The sequence below is a fragment of the Primulina tabacum genome, chromosome 10 (genome assembly GCF_025594145.1).
Source record: "Primulina tabacum isolate GXHZ01 chromosome 10, ASM2559414v2, whole genome shotgun sequence".
Classification (NCBI taxonomy): domain Eukaryota; kingdom Viridiplantae; phylum Streptophyta; class Magnoliopsida; order Lamiales; family Gesneriaceae; genus Primulina; species Primulina tabacum.
Genome location: NC_134559.1, coordinates 7,634,478 through 7,658,722, shown reverse-complemented (window position 1 = coordinate 7,658,722; position 24,245 = coordinate 7,634,478). Strand labels below are relative to the sequence as shown.

The window sequence follows — 24,245 nt, the reverse complement described above, 5'->3', positions numbered from 1 at the left end:
TTATAAAAAAAAAATTGTAAACAAAAAATCAATAATCATTTTTTTAAACATTTGCAAATACTATTAAGAAACAAACATTCTCGTAGAGTTCATAAAAATTGAATTTTAAATTTTTATTTTATAGAATTAATTTTTCTTTTTTGATTAAAAGCAGTATGTAAGAAAACATGAGAAGATATATAAAATAATGAAAACTTAGCACTTAAACAAAAATAAGTTATGATAAAACTAAAAATAACTAGTTTTACTAATAATATTTTTTATTTTTATGTATATACTTTTCTACATTCATGGGTATTAATAGATTAAATTATAATTTTTTACAATATGAGAATAGAAAAATGAGATAAAATTTTTTTTTGAACAAAGAAAAATGAGATAATCAATGGATGACATTATATTCAATTTAATTATCACATACTATCGAAATAATGCGTGATCGACGGCTTGAAGTAAGCTAGCACTTCAAAAAAACAAACACAAAAACAAAAACAAAAACAAATAAAACAATTATTTTTCTTATGGTCCCTCTGGTAGCTTCGATGCTACACGTAGGGGCAGTGCCCCACATAGTTTGGATGGACAAAATTCGCACACATATGTGATTTTAAAAAAATTAGTGGACCCTATGTATGTCTAACTACATTTTGACATTTGATTCTATCATGGGGTATAGTGCCTCTACATGTAGGATGGAATCAACCGGTCCCTCTCAGTATATTTGTATGCAAGTCATTATATGGAAGTGGAAAAAAATAGATATTTATAAATTTATATTATACAGTTGAATACAGCTAATGAAAATCAGACAGGCCAGCCCACAAGAGTTGATGAAGTCATATTTTTGTATTTCATCCGTGACCCCACCCATAAAACTAATTTTTCGGCGTGGTTTGTAGGATATTGTGTTAGTGGCTAGAAGTCCGCATGAGTAGCGGCAATGAATAATCTTCCGATGTCATATACAATAAAGTAAAATCTAAAGAACCCCAAGAAAATTTTGTGGTTTACATGTGCATGCAAGTTCTTTGTCATGTCTAAAGATCTATTTTGAGAAGAAAATTGAAAATTCAATAGAGAAGTATATGGTCTCAATAATTGAGCAAAAAAGAGTCACCATCTCATTTGCTCTGTATTTATTTTTTTATTGCTTTGCTGTCATCATAAATGTCAAGTCACGATTTACACATCATACAAACAAATCAAGACTGCCTACAAATGAACGAATGATCCCACAAAATTCCCCACTCCCCAACCTTATGTTCAATAAAGAATTTTGTCTCTATCTATAGCAACATTATCTACCCTACTTAATTACTTGAGCAACATTAGCATGTGGCAAATGAGTGAAAAAAAGGAACTATCTTACCTCCAATTTACAGGATGAGAACCAAACTAATATTATCTTTGCGACGACAGTCGAGTCTTGATCGGTTTTAATTTCAATCCCATGCTTTCTGGAGAGAGGAGTTCAGGTGCAATACAGGATGGGCTCAATGGACTTCTAGGACTGCCACTGAATTGACTTGGCCGGTACAGACCGTATCCTGTGAGAAAATATTCCATGGGAACTAGCATTGCATGTGGTTGCTCCTCAGTCACCATTGATCCACATGCTTGTACCTGTAAAATAAATGTCAATTCATTCTCCCATGAGCACAGGAGGTCTGAGTGATGTCATGAATTGATATCTATCATACAAAGGATCTCAATATTTCCGACAAAGATGTTCAGATTTAGTGGAATAGATGGGAATTGATATTTTTCATCTAACTTTTAAAATGCGTATCTTTATACATATTTGGTAAATTGCTACCTCAACCAAAGCACTGTATCTTCTGTCCAGTTTCGTAGTCATATAGAGGGACTCCGTATGAAAAGGAGAATTATCGCCAACAAATATCAGGGTTCGACATTTCAGTGTCTTCAACCCATCCGTGAGATCAGGTCTCCTGTTAATATTGGGAAGACGAAAAGTTCAACTATTTAATTTAAGGATCTAAACAAGACAAGACAAACATTCAGCCATGAAGAAAACGAAGAGTACGAGAAGCTAAAACTTTGAGCATCATTACCTATCTATAGCTTGAAGGAACCGCAACACATTTATGCTCTGCCTCTCATCAAGCAGCTGGAAAATAAAAAACTCCCAATCGTCAAACTCTAGAAAACAGTGATTTAAAGAAAACATGTAAAGCAGTAGGCTTGGGGCCAAAGATAACAGAAATTAGAGTACTCACTCTCCTGCAAGCTTGAACTATGTCTGATTCTGGAACATCAGCACCACCACGAACTTCCTGATACAAACAAAAGCAAATAACGGGGTTAAAAGAAAAAATATAAGTGCATTGAGGAGTTAGCAGAGCGGCATTGGGTGAACAGAAATATTAATATACCTTGCTGAAGTAACGGTGAAGCAAGAATTCCTTCAGCAGACCACACATTCCATAATAATACAGCAAATTTGACATCACCTGCATAATTCATTATATTTGGACATTGATATCTAACTTGACATACAAATTGTCAAAATTGATGGATAAAATAATAAATGAGACCTTATTACGTAGCCATTCTGTCCAAGACGGTGCTTTGCACAGAGGAGAAACAAGGATCAAACCAAGAACCCGCTCTCTAAATTTCATCTGGTAACATAAACCTCTATAAGTCACACAACAAAGATAAATTCAAGCATAATAGTAAAACTGTTAAAACTAAAACATACTGCGAACAATGTGAGGACATAAGCTCCAGCCATTACACCCATACACATAACTGCACCAAGCCTGAACAAAATCAAAACTTGCAGATTAGAAGCATATGGCTGATGACAAAATAAGCTCTCAAGTAGTGACGGCTGTCAATTGAAATAAATGCAGTCACTTGGTTACCTGAAATAGTTGAGCACTTCAAGAATTTGATCAGCTAAGTCGTCAACAGAAGGCACAGGATCATCAGAACAAACTGCAGCAGCACCCAACTGCAAGAACTCTTACCAGAGTCCCATTTAAACTTTCTGTGAGTAATACTGTTTGGAATCACTATAAATACACAAAAAGTTAAAAAATGTACTGCAAGAGGCAGGAGAAAATCTACTATGAAAGCCTACATCATTTGGCCGATTTACAAACCTCATGCCCAGGAGGACTGATGTGGTAAACACAGAAATTGTGAAGCAACAAAGTTGCAGCTTCAGGACAAAAGAACAATCCTTGAAAACAAGACATATCTGCCAACAAATATAGATTCAAGCACAATATATTATTAAATTGCAGACAGAAATGAATTATGAACACATAGATCTGAACAATAGAATGTTAAACAACAAACACATAGCTACCAGTAAGCAAACTCATCACTCACGATTTAAAGCTAAATCAGGATAAGTGACCAGAGCTGGTTTGTCTTGGTCTCCATAAACTATAACAGATACAGGACCATGGCCAGTTCGCACAATATGTTCCTGAGTCAAGAATATACATAACAGGTAGTAAGCGATGCTTTACAATCATTATAAGTTTAAATCTTGACATGTAAGAAAATCAAGTGACCATTTATTCTTTTTCCTAAAACATAAAACTAGCTATGTACTAAGAATCATCTCTTAAGTTTTTATATCCATCAAGTGAAGGAAATGACCAGCATTTAAAAGAAACTATTTCATCCAAGGGCAGAGTTAACCATGTGCTCTCACCCACTTTTTAGCTAGCTTACTCACTACAAATTGATTACAGGGCAAAGCAAACAAAAATTTTCCATTTCCCAATCATTCAAGACTTAAAAGTACGCTAAAGAATGAGTAGTCTAATGCTGAAAAGTTGTGAAAACGATAAGATGATGGTAACTTCCGACAATAGCAAAAGAAACAAAATAGATAGAGTAACAACCAAGCTGTACTTGCCCAAATAGTTCAACAAAGAATGTGACAGGTGTCACAAGATGTTCTAGATGATTAAACAGTTTTAACTACTGCTATAGAAGAATAAGAAAAGAAACAAGGGTCACGAAAGCCAATAGAATCTAGTCCTGATTTCCCACAAAGCATCTTGCAACCAGTAATTTCTAAACCTATTCAATTGGAAAAATATTTACTTAATTTCAAGAAATATATAATCAAATGCTTATGGATAATAAATGTCTTCAGCTAACACAAGCTAATAATAACATTAGGCTACGCTCTCAAAATCAAGAAATATCAGCTAACACAAGCTAATAATGACATTAGGCTACGCTCTCAAAATCAAGAAATAAATCTGATAAAAACAGCTGTCATGATCAACATTCATCATTTACATTTCAAGTAATAAAAACAAAGACAATATCGCCCTAAAGCTTCGAAATAAATGAGCTCAAAAGTAGAGAAGATAAAGAAACTTGAACAACTGGTTTCCAAAAGAATCGCATTCATTTCCAGAATAGTCAGGACCACCTTACAGATAAACAAGAGCAATATGAATGAAGAAAAGATAACTTTTTTAAACCATGACAGAATTCATATGGCCGGATCAACAAGCAGATCTAAAGTCACAAAAACCATGTAGCAAAAATGAATTCCTTACCAAGAAAAAAAAATTCCCAAAAAAAGAACTATGGAAAAAAAAAGAAGCAAGATTACAAAAATGCCGACACGAAAAAACGGCCTGCGACGGAGAATAAGGAATCCCAAATCACAAAACAACAGAAAGAAACGACGTAACGCATTCAACCCAAAGCCGGACCAAACAAACAAAAAAGCAACCTTCCCGCCGAGATAAATGGTTTCCACATCGAGGCAAACGGAATAGCCGCTTAATTCAGCCATCGCCGCAGCCTCCTACCCTTCAGAAAGCACAAGCCACGCACGCAGCAATCTCCCTCTCCCTATTCGTTCCTCCCCCGAATTCTTTCTCGCAAAAACATGCAAGAAATCAACACATACATATATATACACACATTTATTCTACGTATCGAGAAATCCTCGCGCTTTTCAATGGCTTATACACGAAGCGATCCTCTCCCCTTTCATCTCTCTACAAAAAATTCTATGAAATTAATTTCCCACCGACGCTTTGCCTCTCTGTATTTTCCTTCTACATAATAAAGAAAACAAATAAATTATAATGGAAAAATAATAATGTGTTGGGGGGGCATTTGTGTAATATGACGATATAACGGATTGTTTGACAGCCCGTGAACGGAACTCTGGTCAAAGAATTTAACCGCAGTTAACAGCCGACAAATTTGACGGAATATTCTGACACCTGTCCTAATTTGTCGTCTCCCCTCCAACGGCCACATACTTTTTGCATCTTTCTTAAGCGTGCATTGAATAATAACTATCTACGTTATAAATATTTTTCATTAATTTTTATTTTTTTTTGTGTTGATAAGGAGTTTTACGTTTGTTATAATTGAGTTTTCTGCTCGAAATTTTTTAGAATTTGGGAAAATTTTGGGATTTTGATACTAGAAAAACTAAAAGAAATTGGTATTTTTTATTAAGAGAAAATTACATTTTGTCGATGTATGTTTTGATTATTTTCGATTTTGATCTCTTAAATTATTAAAATTCAGTATTATTCGTGTATCTTCTGCTTTTTGATAATTTTATTCATTTCTCATCAAAAATACTGATATGATATTATACAAGTTAGTATCGCATCAGTGCATTATTGATAAAACATGGCACCACATCTCAAAAAAACTATAAAAAAACAAAATAAAGAATTAATATTGAAATTTGACAACTTAAAAAAATTAAAATTTGATTACATAAATAACAAAAATCGCGAAGATATAAATGTGTCGAATCAAAAATGCAATTTTCCCTTTCATTAATTTTAGAAAACTAATAAATATTGTGATGGTTTTCTCTTTGTTTTTAAATGATTTTACCCAATAGCATAATGACTTTTATTCAATTGAATTGTATGTATCAGTAATACTCCATGTCATCAATTTTTGGTTACACGTCATCATTTTCCAATTCAAATTAGAGGACGAAGATTGTAAATTGAAAATATAATTTTAACCCTCGAATTTTAATTTAAAACGTTGTAAGGGCATGAGAAATGTGAAAATTTTAAATATAATTAAAATACAATACATGCAAACACATGTATGCATGCATAACCATGGATGTCATGATTCCTAAGTTAGTGTAAGATATTTATCATGTCTTGAATATAGAATACATGTATTCCACTTGAATTTTATGTAGAGTATATGTCTGATATTGCATGGTCAATGAGGTTAGGTTATTGAACACACAAACACACATTTTATGCTAGTGCTAGTGTTCAATAAAATGAGTTGAGTTGGATTAAATTATATTAGTTATATTTTTGTAATCGAGCTATTTTGTTCGAGTTGACTGTTGTGAATCGAGTTCATAAACGCGTTCAATCTCTAATAATTTATTTCAAAAATGTAATTCATGTTACTTTGAAAAGTATATTCTATTAAGTTGTCCAATTAGGTTAAAATATAAAAGTTATTAGACTTAGATCATGATCGGATCGATAACATGACAACAAATGAAAAATATACGAGTTACATAACCAAAAATATAATATACTCAGCATTGGGACAACATACACTTTGATGGACATAAAAAAATAAACAAATCTAAAAGTTTATTGTTTAACAAAACAATAGAGATTAATAGAATAATAACATGTCAAAAGGTTGACTGACAAGATTAATGCAGATTGGATGAAATTTGTATTATTATATGAGGTAAGTAGGTAACTAAAATTTAATATGATCATTAGTCCTCATGAACATGGCAGGTGACAAAAGAAACTTCCAATGAATGTATGGTATTTGAATCTGATCCCATGATAACCAATCAAACACTAAACAACTGCATTTTAATAAGATTTGACCTAAACGACAACATACAACTTGTAAAAAAGACAGAAACTTGCTTGTATCTCTCTCTATGTTTGACTAAACATATTGGTAATATACTTTTCATTTAAAGATTAAAATCAAATAAATGAAAATCAATTTTACTGGGAAAAGTAAGCGAGATGAGAAGAATTAATGAATCTATAGCAAAGTTACCAAAACTATTTCATTACTTGTTTATTACGCACCCTCAACTTCACAATTGTCAAGAATCTCATGTAACCAGGAAAAATATAGTGTGATGTAGCACAACCACCTAGGCACGAAGCTAAAGGCAAAATTCGAAAGAAAAACGATGATCGACGAATTCGTCTATACAATATATCTAAAGTTTGAATATCGGGGTAAGATGAGGTAAATCGCTTCGAAGCCAGAAGTCACTGGAACAATCCGAAAATAGTTGTGATTCACATTATTTGGCTATCTACCCTTCCTCCCAGTCGATGTCATCGTCTTCATCATCTTCAAAAGCTTCTGCTTCTACATTTAAGTCAACTTTGTAATGAACAGATGTGCTACCTGAGACAAAGCATTAAGTACACATGCTGTCAAAGGCTCATCAAAATAACAATACGAGAAAATACCAAATTTCTTTGGGGTTTGGCCTAGTTTTACTATATTGCGGTTTGAGAGTTTGTGAAGAGACATTGTTCAGAAAATAGGAGCAGACAATTCAGAAAGGGATATTGACTTTCTTACCAGAACCAAGAAACTTCACAATTAAGTCCCAAAATAATCCTATGAATATAATATTATTTAAAAAAAAAGATGGCACTTTTAGATTGTTTATCTAAATTCTTCAGCGAGCAATAAAAGTAAGTTCCTCAAGGAATAGGATCGACAGTTAACCTGTGTCAGCATCTAGTTCGCTTAGAATATTGGTAAATTCTTTCTTTAGCTCGTCCTGCCTATGTTCCTCTTAATATTCTAAATGACCGGAAAATCCAATTCTACTCGCTATATAAATACTATTACCCTACAAAAATTTGTAAAAAAATAAAAGGGAAAGAGTATGATGATATTTACCTGTAGAAGGGGCGGCCTCCTCCCATTCAACATCTTCTCCTTCGTAATCATCCCGTTTCGACTTGACGCCGACTTGGCGCTCACTGAGTGTGAAAGATACTTGTGCGGAGGTAGTAGCATTAGGTGATTCCTGTGCCTTGGCCATTTCCTCTTGATCTCGTTGGCGCTGAAGTATAGCAGCATAATAAGCTTTCACATATTCATCCTGGCAAAACAAAATGTATATTTCAGAGATAAAAATTCAACACCAGTATAAAATTTAAGAAAAAACCCCGTTTGAAAATTTTAAAAATCTCGATGAAAATTGATAAAACTTGTAAAAGCCAGATCGCACCTGAATATTCTTTGCTTCGTTATTTACAATTGTGGATTTTTTGTCATCCGAAAGTTCCCATTCCACCGACAACTTACCACCCATATTTGCATCTGGCTTGGTCTCTCCAAGTTGCTCTTTCGTATAATTCATTCCTTCCTTGATCATCCATGGTGGTAAAATTTTCACAGGTGCATTTGTATTAATTGATTTTATATTTTCTCCTTTCTCATCTTCTCCACTGAAAGCAACTTCAACCTGCAATATCCAAGCTTTGAGATATCAGTGCATTAGTTCCTTTTGTAATGTTTATACTGATCAGGCAAATGAGAAAAAATCATGGTTCAGGCTTATAGCATGCAGAGTAGATTGAGTAGGTTGATCAGGCTAGAAATCCTTGTATGCCTCAAGTACCATATTTAGGAGTTCTTAACATTGCCACTCAGAAATACAAAGAACAGCAGTATAAATATTGCAATGATCATCCCTTTCAGCCTACAGTAGTTGCAACTCAGAATCACAGTTATTTGTTTAAAGCAGGGGTATGAGTAGGGCGATAAAACCGATAATATCATGTCAGCCTATCATCTATGGTTGGTCCTTTTTATATCCAAATTCGATAATTGGACAGAATCCAAAATCACGCTTTTGAATGATATCTAATCCTTGGTGAAGATACAGAGTCACACCCCTACAGGCACCCCAACCTGTGGTACAACCAAAGTCATTGTCCAACCTACTGGTTTTCCAACCCAGAATCACATATGCTTCAGTTATATCTGTAAAATGACGAGAGTTTAGATGGGAAGATTATGTGCAATTGATAATCCCATGTTTGGTCTGTTTTTGAAGCTGAAATAAATTATTTTAAAGCATGTGATCACGCATCTGAGTAAGAGACAATCCTAAAACTATATGGACCTATCACATGCTACAACCTGAACAATTCTCTGTACCACCGACCATCCTCCTCCCCCTCTCTGTTTAAATAGGTTAAATAGATCTGGGATGGTTATTCTTAGATTTACACAAGTATATAGATGGAGACATGTGTGTTGTTTGCAGATGACACCACTGCATGGGAGTTTGCGAATTGTGGCTTTTAAGGCAGAGATTTATGCTGGAAGAGGGATGAGAAGGCAATAGAAAGAGACCAGACGAATACGAACGATATAAAAAAAAAGAGAGAGATAAAGGACAAGGAAATAAAAATAATCACAATTAATCCTGAATAACCAAACGCCTAAAGAGGTTCCCATTGATTTATATTTCTATTATTTATTATTCTTCATAAATATATTTCATTACCTAGCGATCCAATTAATTCTGTCTCAGGTAAATTAGCTATTTTTGTACAATAATCAATAGGTTAAAATATGAACCATTACGAATCTAGCTTATCGGAGCTCTTTTATGCAAGATTTGGATTCATAAGTACTAAGATTTGTCATGCAAATCGATACAGTGTTGCATCTTGAAAAGGATTTGGTGTACCAGGATAATTGACAAGATTAGTGTTAGGGTTGTCAACCGAAATCTGTAAACCCGACCATCTAGTCATAAGCATTAAATCCATCCAATTGAATCCGGACCAATAAACCCAATTTATATCCAGACAGGGTATTTTCTAATCCAGGTAAGTGGTCTGACTCTTGTCACCAATTATAAGAGTCAACAGATAATTTTTTGAATACTTTTTATGTTTCCTCCAAATTTATACACTTGCAATAATAAAAAAATAAACAGGGCTGAGCCAAACCCAACTCGATGTATACCAATTTTTAACAGAGTGATATTCTATTATATCGTTTGTACCAAGTATAAGGTGGTTTTGTGTGTGTGTGTGTGTGTGTGTGTGTGTGTGTGTGTGTGTGTGTGGGGGGGGGGGGGGGGAGGGCTGGCTTGGAATCTGGTCCAACCGATATGTTAACACCCATAATTAGCATAATGCCAACAATATTCCATACTTCCAAATATTACAACTCCTAATACTTTCAACAACCAAAAAAACACTTCGTGTAAGTGAGCAAAATAAGGTACTACAGAAAGTAACCTTTGTCTCCCCAACATAAGGCATAGGAGTTCCACCAAACCCAAGACCTTGAGAAGATTTAGATGGATCATTGGAATTAAGGTCTCCATTTCCAGCACGGCCAGCGGCATTTGCTCGAAGTTCCCAGGCTTGAAGACTTCCAAATTCAGGAATAGGTAAATCCTTAACTCTTCCAAGTTGATCAATGAGTGGTTTTAGTTGATCCTGTACTCCAGCAAACTTTCTTAGTTTAACTAAAAACCAAGTGTATGGAGCACAACAGTAAAATTTCACAAGACCTGACAAGAGAGAAACAAAGGTTTTTTGTACATTCTTTAAGATCGTACTCGAAATACTTTTTTCTATTGCGTAGTTTTAAAGAGAATGATAACTATCTGAAAATTGTACCCAGAAAAGTCCAGTTACATTAGCTATTTTTCATAAGGTTGCAATGCTTTTGATGGCAAGCCCCTGCTAAAACAGTTCACAAGCACTTAATCTTAAACTAGAACCAATAAACAGACTGGGCTAAATGTGCAGCTCATTAAATATGCCATAACAGAAATAAACAAGTTGTACAGAAGATATAATGGTAGTATGCCATAATTGCAAAATGCAGAGCATCAGTAGACTTAATTTTCGATTAAATAACCAAAAAACTGAGTATGTTTCCAGCACCTTAATAATAAACAGGAACAAATAATATGCCAAGTGTACTGGTTAAGAGTTGGGTACTTTGTTTGCAGCACGCTTAGAAACTCCATAGGGGTGTTCATTGCAATCACAATTTTGAATCAACGAGGATAGTTTATCACCCTATGCAAACTTTAATCCTTACAAATAAATAAATAATTTTGGTTTTTTATAAAAATGCCACATGTACTTTGGAAGTTTCATAGCACTAGGAAGAGTTCGTGATTCTTCATTTTGTTATACACATACTCAGGAAGGTTGAGTGATGCCAACACGGATATAAATTAGAAGAGAACAAACCTCCATATTTGTTAGCAAGTCTTTTAATTTTTCATGGCGACGTCTTCTAGCATTATCATCTGTATCTCCTAATTCTTGAGCAGTTAACTTGTCGCTCTCAGCCACTAGAACCCCATTGCAACTTTCACAGTGAAAGTACTCATCATATGGAGTAATCAACCGAAGTGCGTCCAGGGCCGTATATCTAGAGTTTTATTTCAGACATAAACAATCAAATTATTCTAAAAAAACATTGCTTAAAGGCTACAACAACAAAAATGGGAGGGAAAGAGAGAAAGAACCTCTTACTGCAGTTTGGGCATATATACTCCTGCACCGTATTCTTGCTTTCCAGTTCATCTTTTAGCTTTTTTTTCATGCGATGTAATCTATACCTTACCACATCATATATCTGGAAGTAAAACAATTATTTTAATACCAACTCAAATTAAAGTGTAGATGCACACATGACAGCCTATTTATACATGAAACATCATGCTAAAAACAATTATTTTAATACCAACTCAAATTAAAGTGTAGATGCACACATGACAGCCTATTTATACATGAAACATCATGCTAAACTTAGTGGCATGAAAAAATAGGCAGATTACAGATAAAAATACTATGAAACAATACTGACGATTGACTAGGCTGAAAGTAATATCAGTACAAAATAGTGAGATATAACATCTAATAGTTTTCATGAAATGCAAGACATCAGGAACTTTAACACAAAAGGTTAATGCTTCTGGGAAAAGAAAGTGAATTTGTGATACCATATTTCATGAAGTACGAACAATCAGAAATATTTAACAAAAGGTGAGCATTGGCCACATATAGTGATCATGCAATATTGCCAAGAATTAACTTATACAAATAAATGAACCCTTCCAAACAATAATACAGTGTATATCAGCAATGTAATATACATTATAACATTCAATCAAGAAATGTTATACATTGTCTCTATCATGAGAAAACTTCAAAAGATATTGTATGTTGAGATGTGAAAGGCTGCTGACAACTGGAAGTTAACGGAGCATAGCTCCCAACATAAGAGCTGGACAAGAAGAGATTCATAGAAGAATAAAACCTCTGCAATGTGATATATTGATTTGAATGGCAAAAAGGTTTACAAAAAGATGACCAACCCAGTCAAGATAATGTCCTAACAGAACAAAATTCTCCTCTTCCTACCACCGATGCTAGCTACACTAATTTAGAAGCTGAATACTGGGGAAAAAAAAAACTAACTCCCCCCCATCCCACCTGCTTGCATGCGTTAAGCCTAAATATTTAACATAGGAGGCTTTGGACTGATCTTCTTTGTGGTTAATTGTCTCAGGTAAACCGGCTGAAACCCCAAAAACCTGAGCTTGTAACAATTTGCTAATATTGCATCAAAGCAAGTGGAACAGCTTCATTTTGTTTCATTTCAACAAACCCATCCTGTCTATTTCAACCTTCTTTGCTGTTCTTTTCTTCTCGCTCCTCAAATATTCTCATTTCTTCTTGTTCAACAAACCTTCTCTCTTTGATGCAAGCCCTAGTTTCTCCACTAAGCAAGGTAGCTAAACATCCTCGAGGGAAATAATTTTCCCCAACGCAGGCCACTCTTATTGGATTGACACTTACTATTTTATATAAATATAGAACCAAGGAAGTCGCGATACACCAAATGTGTTATTAAAAACATTCCTACAGTCCTACTCAAATTATAAAAACTTCCATTATGAATCTATTGTCTCTAAAAAATAGTTTGGTACAAGAAAATGTACTAATAACTACCTTTATTAAAATAAGGAATAGTTCGACACAATGTCTTGATTCTTTAAAAATATCAAATTAAATGTTCATACTTTTTTCTTTGAATAATATCAAGTTGATTCATACAAATAATACTAGTATCGAAAATGAGTGCACGCTACAAATAATATCAGTCTATTACAATTTTCAATATATCTTCTAGTTATGAAGGCTTCAGAAGCTAAAGACCTGTGCATAATCAAGACAACAATATGAGTGTGTATGCATCTTAAGCTTTTCATCGCCTTCTCGCCCGGTATGCAGACTGTCACCAGTGGCAGCCACCGCGGCATTGTAAATTTTTGCACCTTTAGCAGTCTACCAAATATCAAAGAGATATTAGTTTGAAGCAATACCCTACACAAAATACAAAAAAGAACTGCAAATGAACATCCGGTGACCAACTCTACAATTCCAGTTTCAGAGACAAATAATATATCCTATAAAAAAGGGCATTTATTCATAAAATTTTGAAAGCAATCCTAGGTACTCCAAAAGGGAAAAGAAAAGAAAAAAAGGATAAATATTACCAAACCATGTTGACTTAGAGATTATTTCAGAATACAGGCTAGAAAACAAATGGCTTTCAGAATAAGTATGAATGGTTAATCATTGGTGTGATCCAATCCATAAAACGGAAGTAAACTTCAGAAATGATCAAGTCTCATTTCATGGAAGACATTTTATTATTTTTTTGGAGGGAAAAAAAACTTTTTCCTAATTCTTCTCCATATCTACCAGAGATATTTATCCACCAAGTCCCATTCACCCTCAAGTATCCCCCTTTACCTAGATGAAGTGAACTTCAATAACCTAGAGCAACAAGTACGTGCATTCATAGAAATGATTTCAAGCAAGAAAACCAAATATATAAGGCCAATTACATGATTCTTATTTGGCATAAAGGATTAACCTACTTAAAGAGAACAACTGGCTCTAATATGGACATATATATTCTAAATAGTGGTCAAATGTTCTGATCCTTCTCAATTAAGTTTTCCAACTGTATCTCGAAGCACCACATAAGTGCAAGCACCATCTCTCTTCTATGCACGTGTACAAAAAAATGGCCACACATGAATAAAGTTACATGAATCTACTACATATGTGCACACAAGGGCACATAACCAATAATTAGATATATGTGAGAATAAATACATACACACATTTGCGAGATTGTGCGTGCATAATGTTGGGGATATAATCATTCTCCATATAAAAAAGGCCAAAACCTAGGGAGGGAAAAAGTAAAATAAAAGCTAAAGAATGAGATTTAGCAATCACAAAAGGATGGAACAAATAAAGAAAAAATAATGGTAGAGAGAGAATGAATTTGACCATAAAACTCAACCAGCAAATCTAACCTCCTTGCGATGATCACGAGTGACAAGCTTTTCTTCTTCAAAAAATCTTAGAGTCCGCCGAAGTTGCTTTGTGTGAAGCTTCAAGTCCTTGGCCAAATCTTCTTCCCTTACCCACTGACGTCTGAAACAAACAACAAACATAAAGTTGAATACACATCAAGAGGCAGTTCAGGTATAGAAGTCACATCCATAGTTGTCAAAAGCGCAAAGTGCATTAAAGCGCTTAGGTGTCCTGGAACTTAAAGCGCAAAGCGAAGTGCACGATTTACTTAAAAAGATAAAAATAAAATCAATTTATTTTAAAAAATATGAAATATCAAATATTAAGTCATCATCATTTTCATCTTCCAAGTATCAAATATTAAAATGTGATGACAAAAGCAAAGGCAATGTGGGGGTAGAGGGTGGGGCATAGGCAACAAGATATTTGGGTTTCCCCTGCTCTAGTTTTTAATAAATAGAGGTTATCCTCTGTCAAATTTTTTAAAATAATAATAAAATTAAAAAAAAAACTATTTTTCTATGAAGCGCAAAAAACGCACGCTTCATGGAAGCCGTGCGCTTTGGAGCGCAGTGAAGTACACAGCCTTCAGTACACTTTGTGCTTTTGACAACTATCGTCACAACTTACAAAAGACCTTATCTTGCTTTCTTTAGACGTCCAGTTAGTTTTCATGTTTGGGTATAGTAGGGGAAGTGTGCTATTTTTTTTTAGAGGAAAAGTTGAAAAGGAAGCTTAAAAGACAACTTTTACTTCTAGAAAACTGCTTCTTAAGCATTTTCTTAATCAAGTTCTACTTCCAAACATCACTTTTCTTAAAAAAATGCATATTTTAAATAAGGTACGCTTGATTACATGGATTCTCTATCCAAACGCACTCTAAGCCCATTAAGATTAACATTACTCACGCAGCTAATATACAGTAAGACAAAATGAAATATGAGTGTCGAATTAATAAATTTTAACTGCCAAATGCCAACATCCACCAATTTCATAATCCCAATTCCCAAACTCACCATTCATTTTCCCCTTGAAGGCTTGAAAAATCAGAAGACATAAGCTACGATGCAGCATAAAAGTAAAACAAGATCCAAGTTTGGTAAAATTTAGACAAATAACTTTGATCAAGACTTCCACTCAAATCTTTTCAAAATTTTACGACAAATTCTCCTACTAAGACAGCTAACTTTAACTTTCATGTTAAATATAAATAAAAATAATACTAACACACACATAGGTGTATTACACACAAAAAAATAACGTTGCAACTAAGGGCCTTGAGTAATATGTTGTGATTCCATATGGAATTCAGTAAAGTCACAGGTGTAAGTGTTATAAAACTCCATTTAGCCATAAAACACAAAAAACCAGTTGAACACTTTTAGACCTCCAGATGAATATGCACAGTAGTTCACTAAAATATCAAATCTGAAACAGTATCAATGACTTAATCATGCCTTTTTTAATCCATGTACACCATATAGAAACTAACAGAGTAAAATAAGGTGTATATGAGTCATGGAACAGAAAGTTGTTTCTTTTTTATTAGTGTATGATATAAAATATTTTGGGGAACAAGTATTAAATAATTCACAATTTTGCGAAGCAATCATATTGAATAAACCCACGGGCCAACGACTTAATGTATCTCTGGGTGTCCATTTTAAGAGGGGGTGAAACTTTTTTTCTATTTTTACATGGATAACTACTACCACTGTTCTAAATTGTGTCCCACGCGACTGCCTAGTGACCTCATCGAAAAGGTGCAAGTCGGCCAGCCTAGGCGGCCTTAGGGTGGTAGGAATCCGGTTGTAGGCATGATGAAGGAAGAAATGATACAGAACTCCGGCTGTAGGCATGAGACTCTAGGCATGATGAAGGAAGAAATTACAGGCATGATGAAGGAAGAAATGATACAGATGGGAGATTTAGGATTAGAACGTAATAATATACAAGCATATGTGGGCCAGTTAATGGGCTTGCTTGCAAATGGGCTTAGTCCCCACTAAAACAAATGAAGAGTTAATGGGCTTGCTTACAAATGGGCTTAGTCCCCACTAAAACAAATGAAGAGTTAAAAGAATGGACTGTTTATATTAGTTCTAACATGTCTGTTCACTCCAGTGAGGAAAACGTCGAAATCACGAATTCGCCTATCAGGCCTAGGCGTTAGGCGCGGGTCTGGCGTCCGATTAGCGCTTAGCGAATTTTAGAACCTTAACTACTAATTTATCAAGTAGAATGAAGAATTTCTCATCCAGAAAAACTAGTTTACATAATCTGAATCTGTTGATTTTCCAGTGCCTACCTCTATGATCAATGATTCAATAAAATCGAGAAGAGGTCCTTTTAGAAGGTATATAAATCAACCATCTGTATTGATATAACTGAGGAGACAGCGATTTTAAATTATCAATACAAATTAAAATATAGCTATGTCTTACTGGAATGAAGTGTTAGTCCAACCACAAAGCCATGAACTCTCTATCAATTACCATATGAAGGATTGATGATGATCATAGGTTCAAGAGCTCCCTTTTAGTTTTTTTCTCAAGAATTCCTATTCCTTAGAAGTCCTATCCCCTAGAACCTGGGACTTAAAAATTAAAAGCTAGTAAATGTTGCATGAGCAACTACCTCCTCCTTGAGTGAAATTTAATAGCTCTCGTCTAGCTTGATTGTTCTCCAGTGATATACGGGCTTCTTGAATAACAAACAGTATGCTCCAAGACTTATCCCACACACTACCTACTGTTAGATTTGAGTCATTTGACAAGTCCACAGTGATTGGAGGGGTACACTGTTATTCATATTTGTAAAATCTAATCGATTTTTCCACATAATTTGCGTTAGTAGTTAGCAACTTTAAATACACATGGTATTTATACTAATTCTAGACATATAACTTGTAATTCTGATACACGTATAAACTTTTATTTGTGATGCCATGTGCCACAAAAAATACTAACACACCATAGCTCTATATGTTCTCCCTTCAAGCATCCTCTTGATGAAAAGCAAGAGGTTAAACGATATTATGATACACAATAAAATAGTTACAAACCAAATTTTGTGAAGTAACTTGCCAATGAATAAGTACCACATAAATTATATCATTAATAAACTACACCCAAATCACTAAAAAATCACAAACTTTGGCCAAAGAAGCTAAAACAGAAGAGTAAATACCGAGTAAGAGCATCAAGAATGACCACAGCAATGCCTCTGTTGTCACTTCTTCCAGTCTTGGGCTGGTTTTCTCCTTTCGTTGTTATGTCATCATAAAATGCTCTTGCAGCAAGTTTCACCAAGCTATCGATTAATGTTAACAAAGAAAAAAGATAAATGTCACCAAAACTAAGAAACAACACAAGCGAGAATAACTCATTGAACGCAATGCAATCGCAAGGTGGTCATCGCGTTTACCGATTAAATGGCTCAATGCTGCCCATTTTTTTCTGATTTTATAAAAGGAAAGGGTCAGAGAGCTTCAACACCATCAAATCCCACCAGCTGTTTTATGCATCAATCGATAAGTAACACACGACTCTTCTTTCAACCGAAAATAATAATTCGACTAATCAGTAACAACAAATCAGCAAAAATATAAATCTATGACAAATACGAAACGAGCCCTAGAACGATGAGAGATGCTGGCGGGGCTAGAGAAACCGGGGAAGCAGCTGCAGTACTATCAAGGTGGCATCTTCTGCGGACGACACAAGCAGCCCAGACGGCGAGGGATGGAGGTGGCGACCACCCGTTGCACTACGAACGCAGGGGAAATTGAAACCCCGGAGGGGAAGCACGGTTGGGCAAAAGTACAAATTAACAGCAGGAAAATTGTTGGGAAAATTGTGTCCAGTATTTAAAGACAATTTTTACCCATAATAAAAAAAATCAATTTTTTAGGTAATATTTTATTCGAAATGAAACTTTAAAAAATATAGAAAAAAAATATCAAGATATATAATAACTCAAATATTTCAAAAAAAAATCCGAAAATTGGATGATAATATGAAAGTACTATTCCATCACAATCCTAACTCGGCCAATAAAAAAATTATAAATATGTCATTTTTAGGTTAAATTGTCTTTAAATCCTCGATCCGACTACGGTTTGGGGTCGGTCTTTGAGGAAAAAAATGTCTTTTTACTTTTTGATGCAGCAAAAAAAAAAAAAAAACTTAAATTTTTTGGACTCATATGTTTTTTCATGAATGAAAATCGATACAAAACATTGAAAATATAATATTAATATGATATTTGAGTATAAACTATTTCGAATCCGATACAAAGAATTTTGATTATAAAATTAGAACAACTATATTAATATCAACACTTATTATACGTGTTTGAGTACTTACTTGAGAAATTTTAGGTACAAAAATATTAAATCAACATATTTGTAGATAAAAGAGAATTTACACACTCTTTTTAGATACACTACATCCTATAAATAAGGAAGAAAAGTGTAAATTGGGCAACATAAATATTCAACTATACAATCCCTATAATTACAAATATCATCTCCTACAAAACTTCACAAATTCTATTGACTACTGCTCTAAATTAAGCTCCAGCAATACTTTTTGCCACCACATTTTTTTACACCTTAAAGTTAAAAGATTTCCCCCAAACAAAGGTACAATATCTCGAAGTTGATTTTTTATCGTCACACTCCATGTCCGATCATTTTTAGGTTCAAATTTAATTTAAATAGTTTTAATTGAACTGAACAGTTGTCGTTTGGCTCGCTGGATGTGATGATTAAAAATATATGATATAAAGATAATAAATCAATATACAAAATAACATAATGATTTATAACTCTAATTTTTATAGAGCTTGAGCCAAAAGTATGATAAAACAAAGATGTGTACGATTTGGTGAGTAAATGAATCAAATAATGTTTTACTTTTTTTTATCTTTTTAGAATAGAGAGTGTAAGAGGTTTATTATTTTGTTCAACATAAAATATAAAAAGTATACGAAAGTTTGTGTATATCATATTTAAATGTTGTTCCAAATGTAACACTTGGTACAACACGCAGTAGAATAATATAACACAAACAAATAGTTTAAACTAAAATAACTCAGGATTAATTGTGCACAAGTATTTATACTTTATACTTGTGTAGTGCCTCAGGGCAAAATAATCACTATAAAACATTTTCAGTTTACAAAATCCAATCACTAGTTACTTTAATGAAAATCAATTTTCTCAACCCTTTGAAAAAATAAACTACTTTCTAAAATAACTACCAACACTAAAATGTATTCAAAAAAGCAATAACACGGTGCCAAAAATTGGAATAGTAAACCACGATCTTCAACCAACACTTTCACGCGTATTGTCTGCAGACGTCTCGAACAATCGTGGCAACACGTGAAACAACATTTTTCAAATCAGCAACGTCTTTATGAATTGTTTTCTCTGAAAACTAAGGGGTGCTTAAAGTGCAAACAATGCGCAGCCACCAAAAGTCGAACAACCCGAGAACCTCTTTCCTTAGCTTGGTTCTCTTATTTATAGCTTCTTTCTTTTCTAGGTTTTATCTTCAAAAGAAAATGTACAAGATATGGACATTAAGAGTTCTATTAGAAACAATTTTTTTTTTTTAAATCAATAATACAATGTCATAAAAATCATCGTCATAAATATCATATATCCACAAATACAAAACTCTTAATTCAATATTTCACACAATCTTATCAATAAATAAATTATATTTTAAGGAAAAATTATTTCAATGAATAAATTATATCTTGAAATCCAAAATTATTTTTTCTTTCACTGAGCGTTGAGTTTGAACTAATATCCCAAGTCGAGGGCTCATGCCCATGAATCAACAACCTCTTAGTAACTAATAGGCGAAAAATCAGGATTTTATCTTTGGAAGGACAAAACAAAAACGAATAAAACTACTACGATTAAACCACTAACATAATAAAATAGATCAATCTCAAAAAGAAATCAATATGTCTTATAATCGATGTCAGAGTCAAAATCCCCGAGCTCGAGCTCAAGCTCAATTCTCATTGATCGCAAAGAAAACAATTATTGGGAGTGAAAATATTGATGCACAATAATTGTCTCTATTTGTTAGAGTAATCAAAATGTGACGTTTGAGCTGCTATAAGATTTAAAATATTTGAGTTTTACCATTATACCGGTTATAACTTTAGGTAAACCGATAAGTGATCTATCTTACATAAATCACCAAAATCATAAAAAGACAAATATATGTGACCAAAAATATAATTTCTCGAATAGGTTATCATGCAAAACAGTTTGAGGATCAGCTCGATTCAAAGTAGCAAAAAAAAAAAAATTAGGAAATGTTTTTGGGTAATGCAAACAGAAGTTATTACAAGTGAATGCTTGTCGTAACTAATTGGTTCCCCGACTTTTTGGTAGTTGCAAACCAAATTGAAGTACACTTGTACCGAATGGGACATGACTCACGAGGATTGGGATGAAAAGTCATTAATAGCGTGAAACCTGCATGATTCATCCCAAATCACGGTTTGCTCGAATGTCATTCTCACGATTTTCTTCGTGCTACCCACATAGATAGTGTTCTTACCCACTCAACATATGACATGTGTGCCGGGTTGATAAATCATGGTCACTTCATCACTCAGCATACGTATCATGTGCTAGATGGATGATGAAACTACTCAAATAAGTAAGATCTATCAAGACTCTTCTCACTTTGCGGAAACCATTTTATGAAAACTTTTTATGCCTCCATGGCCTACTTATGGACACATTTTTATGGATTTTGGCCATTTTCTTATCCTCATCGTTAGACCAAATGTCGTTGATAATTAAAGCGAGATAGATAGCATCTAAAGTGCAGATACTTCCTCAAAATTGTGCATTTCTCGAAATACCGTGTTTTCGTTCATATTATTTGGGATCAAACTATTTTGAACCCTTTTTTGTTAGGTTCTAATGATGAATTAAAATCCAAGATTAAATGCTTTTGTAGTGCATAAGTCTACGAATATTTTGATACATTACAAACAAAAGGGATTAAGGTTTTGTACGGGTTTTGCGATTTATTATGACATTAATCGTGAGGGATTCAAGAACTCAACAGTCACAGTTGGAAATACACAAGGGGGCACTCCCATTATAAATTCACGTAATAATTGGCTTTGACATAAGGTCGCTAAGGTGAGAAAAAAATATCGAATATTCCCGTATTTCATACTTATCGTACCATAAAATACAACATATATTGTATTTAACGATATATCATAAATTTTAGTACGGTATGATATCATATCGAACTTTTGGTATCGACATCGGTACAAATTTTAAAAAATATTGAAATGTAAAAAAAAAAATCATATATTTTAAACATTATAATATAATGCCAATTTCAGTATCGTAATGACATTCAAAAAAATTCGACATTTCCGTATGAGACTCAAAAAATTTCGGTATTTCGATGTGAATAACGCAATTTTTTTTAAAATTTTGGTATAAACAATATCATATCGATATCGTAACGAAATTTCGGTGGACCTAATTTTTTCGATAAGAACGGTATAAAATTCATGTCATACCAACCGTGTCGAACGACACCTACCTGTAATTTAGCGTGTCAATAAAGCAAAAAGGCCTTATTTACACTTCGGTTTTCCAACTTTATACGGACCCCCCACAGGCCACGCTAAACATTACTATAAGGTTTAGTACACAACTTTTTCCAAACTAATTTAGGTGAAAAAATAATTAATATCATTGATACCCTTTCTTCTTATTTTCATTCAGAAACCTCGATGGACCTGTGACCCCTCCCCTCCACATGATAATACATTCTATGTTCCTCATTCCAGTGCTATCCATCAAAGAAAACTCCAAAATAGGCTAACTGGACGAGCCGATGACAAATTTTAGACAGTGTGACAGATCTAGTTAATTTTGTTTCTAATTTGGTGGACCGGACTTAACCGGTTTTCACCTCTCCAAAAATAAAGTTTGTTTAAGCCACGTCACACTCGAATTTAATCACACAGTGTACAGAATCACAAAGCAAGGAAGAACAGCCCTTGGATTAAACACCAACAGCTCTTCCTCGAACCCGCTACGACCCACCAACGAATCGAACCCCGAATCCTCCTTGTCCACTATACCCGGGTCGCACCCTACCCGGCCCGCCACGACCCGACAGACAACCAAGGCCCGTTTCACGCTCATGAACCCGAACTCCTCCTCGATGTCCTCCGGTATCGCCACGTGTGCCGTCCAGCTTGTCGGGAACGTGGAGATTCCGTCCATCTTCGAAGAGAATCCAGACCTGATAATCCCGCAGACGCAGCAGTACTGGTGGTTGCAGATGGCGGAATCCGATAACTCACATATGAAAGTGGTGCAATGAAATCTCAGCAGCTCGTTCCCGTCTGCAATGCATCTTTCGTCCCTCGATGGCTTGATCTTGGCAGCTGCTTTCGACTTGACGAACTCTCTGTACTCTTCGAACTGAGTTAGGATATTTGTGCTGTTGTGAATCTTCAGGATCCGGTGGATGGTGGGGCATCTTCCTTTCTCCGGCCAACCCATTTTGAATATGATCCGGACGATGTTCTCGCCATCGACGAGCTCCGAAACAGGGTGCTTCGCAGACTGGTGCTGTTCTAGAAGAGCCAACTTCTGGAAGATTTCTCCGCAAATTGTACATGGGAAGATATCATCAGCGGGCAAGAATGAAGGATTATTGATCAGTACAGCGCTGTCATTTTCTTCCGTGGGGAAGACAATGGCCGGAGGATTCAAACGTAAGGATCTAGTGGAGGAAGAGGGAGATGGAATCGAGGGCGGATGAGGGATCGGATCAGACGAGGAAGAAGGGAGGAAAAAGACTAGGCGTCTGAGGAGAGAAGCAAGTTTTTTACTCGGCGGGGTTAGCTTCTTCTTGAAGTTGGAGAAGGAGGAAGCAGGGGAGAAGAGGTGGTGGCCGCTGCGGCCCTGGTGGCGGCGGGAGGTGGTGAAGAAGCAGCCGAGATGGAGGAGGACGACGAAGAACGAGAGGAAGTTGGAGAAGAATGGAGGGATTTTAGCCATTGGAGGAGCTAGTAAAAATGGATCGAGTACTTGACTGTAAATGATCAATGGAAGAAGGATGAACAAATGGAAGAATAAAGATAAAGGTGGTTGAAAGGCAACTTCGTTCATGGATTCTCACAGTATCTGAAATCTCTCGTGGACCATCAATTGGTAACCCTTTTCTTGTCATTGATTTGTATTTTTTTCTATACTGCCACCTCTCCAAAATTAATATTATATTTATTTTTCACGTTTTAAAAAAAAAAGGGAAATTTTTTTATTATTAGTTTTACTCACTTTATCAAATGATATAACAGGTAACAATGTAATTCGAATATTTTAAATTGTATAACTAATTAAATGTTTTATCCTAATAGCTTTTAGAGTAGGAATGATTTTCGATCATCAACAATCTCAATCCAAATAATTATACTATCTTCCAACTTACGAGAATCAAACATTTGATATCAACTCTGATATTATTTGTATAATCAGAATCTTACAGTTTTTACAAAAAATTATAGCTTATGATAAAGTTTGGTAGATACAAACAGTTTGCAAAAACCTATTTCTACAGGGATTACTTCTGGTCTACTGAAACTCCTAGCATCACTCAACTTAACAATCTGAACAAAAAGATTATTTTTGTTAGTTATAAATAGTTTTTTTAAAAATAATCTAGCACAATTTGATCCTTATAAAAGTTGAATAAAACTTGAAGTGTTCGCTGCAACTACTCTTGATCGACATGGTTTTCAAAGGCCTGGTAATTCAAT

At 34.5% G+C, this 24,245-nt stretch overlaps 3 protein-coding genes across 3 annotated transcripts; all 3 read right to left on the bottom strand.

Annotated features, from left to right (window-relative positions):
• Positions 1-1,087: 1,087 nt before the first annotated feature.
• LOC142505463 (protein NDL1-like) lies at positions 1,088-5,067 on the bottom strand. The gene is made up of 11 exons (XM_075618443.1): positions 4,739-5,067; positions 3,364-3,463; positions 3,132-3,229; positions 2,892-2,980; positions 2,726-2,786; positions 2,559-2,645; positions 2,397-2,474; positions 2,241-2,297; positions 2,076-2,131; positions 1,817-1,952; positions 1,088-1,623 (listed from the first exon to the last, which is right to left on the bottom strand). The coding sequence occupies exons 1-11, from the start codon at positions 4,799-4,801 to the stop codon at positions 1,402-1,404; spliced, it is 1,047 nt and encodes a 348-aa protein (XP_075474558.1). The 5' UTR covers positions 4,802-5,067; the 3' UTR covers positions 1,088-1,401.
• Positions 5,068-7,033: 1,966 nt separating this feature from the next.
• Positions 7,034-18,243, bottom strand: LOC142504822 (uncharacterized). Its single transcript, XM_075617645.1, has 11 exons — positions 18,081-18,243; positions 17,835-17,921; positions 17,598-17,720; positions 14,408-14,528; positions 13,233-13,361; positions 11,537-11,646; positions 11,256-11,439; positions 10,284-10,487; positions 8,252-8,488; positions 7,918-8,122; positions 7,034-7,410 (listed from the first exon to the last, which is right to left on the bottom strand). The coding sequence occupies exons 2-11, from the start codon at positions 17,858-17,860 to the stop codon at positions 7,316-7,318; spliced, it is 1,434 nt and encodes a 477-aa protein (XP_075473760.1). The 5' UTR covers positions 17,861-17,921; positions 18,081-18,243; the 3' UTR covers positions 7,034-7,315.
• Positions 18,244-22,239: 3,996 nt separating this feature from the next.
• Positions 22,240-23,649, bottom strand: LOC142506151 (uncharacterized). The gene has a single exon (XM_075619309.1). The coding sequence runs from the start codon at positions 23,596-23,598 to the stop codon at positions 22,435-22,437; it is 1,164 nt and encodes a 387-aa protein (XP_075475424.1). The 5' UTR covers positions 23,599-23,649; the 3' UTR covers positions 22,240-22,434.
• Between the last annotated feature and the right edge of the window lie 596 nt (positions 23,650-24,245).

Bases quoted from the DNA above. Each gene is read 5' to 3' on its own strand.
- LOC142505463 (XM_075618443.1), bottom strand. From the start codon at position 4,801: ATGGCTGAATTAAGCGGCTATTCCGTTTGCCTCGATGTGGAAACCATT. The intron at 3,464-4,738 runs GTTGCTTTTTTG...TTCTTGACTCAG, and splicing joins CCATTTATCTCGGCGGGAAG to GAACATATTGTGCGAACTGG. The intron at 3,230-3,363 runs GTGAGTGATGAG...ATTTGTTGGCAG, and splicing joins TCCTGATTTAGCTTTAAATC to ATATGTCTTGTTTTCAAGGA.
- LOC142504822 (XM_075617645.1), bottom strand. From the start codon at position 17,860: ATGGGCAGCATTGAGCCATTTAATCG. The intron at 14,529-17,597 runs GTATTTACTCTT...TGTTTGTTTCAG, and splicing joins ATTCTTGATGCTCTTACTCG to ACGTCAGTGGGTAAGGGAAG. The intron at 11,440-11,536 runs GTTCTTTCTCTC...ATAAAACTCTAG, and splicing joins TGCCCAAACTGCAGTAAGAG to ATATACGGCCCTGGACGCAC.
- LOC142506151 (XM_075619309.1), bottom strand. From the start codon at position 23,598: ATGAACGAAGTTGCCTTTCAACCACCTTTATCTTTATTCTTCCATTTG.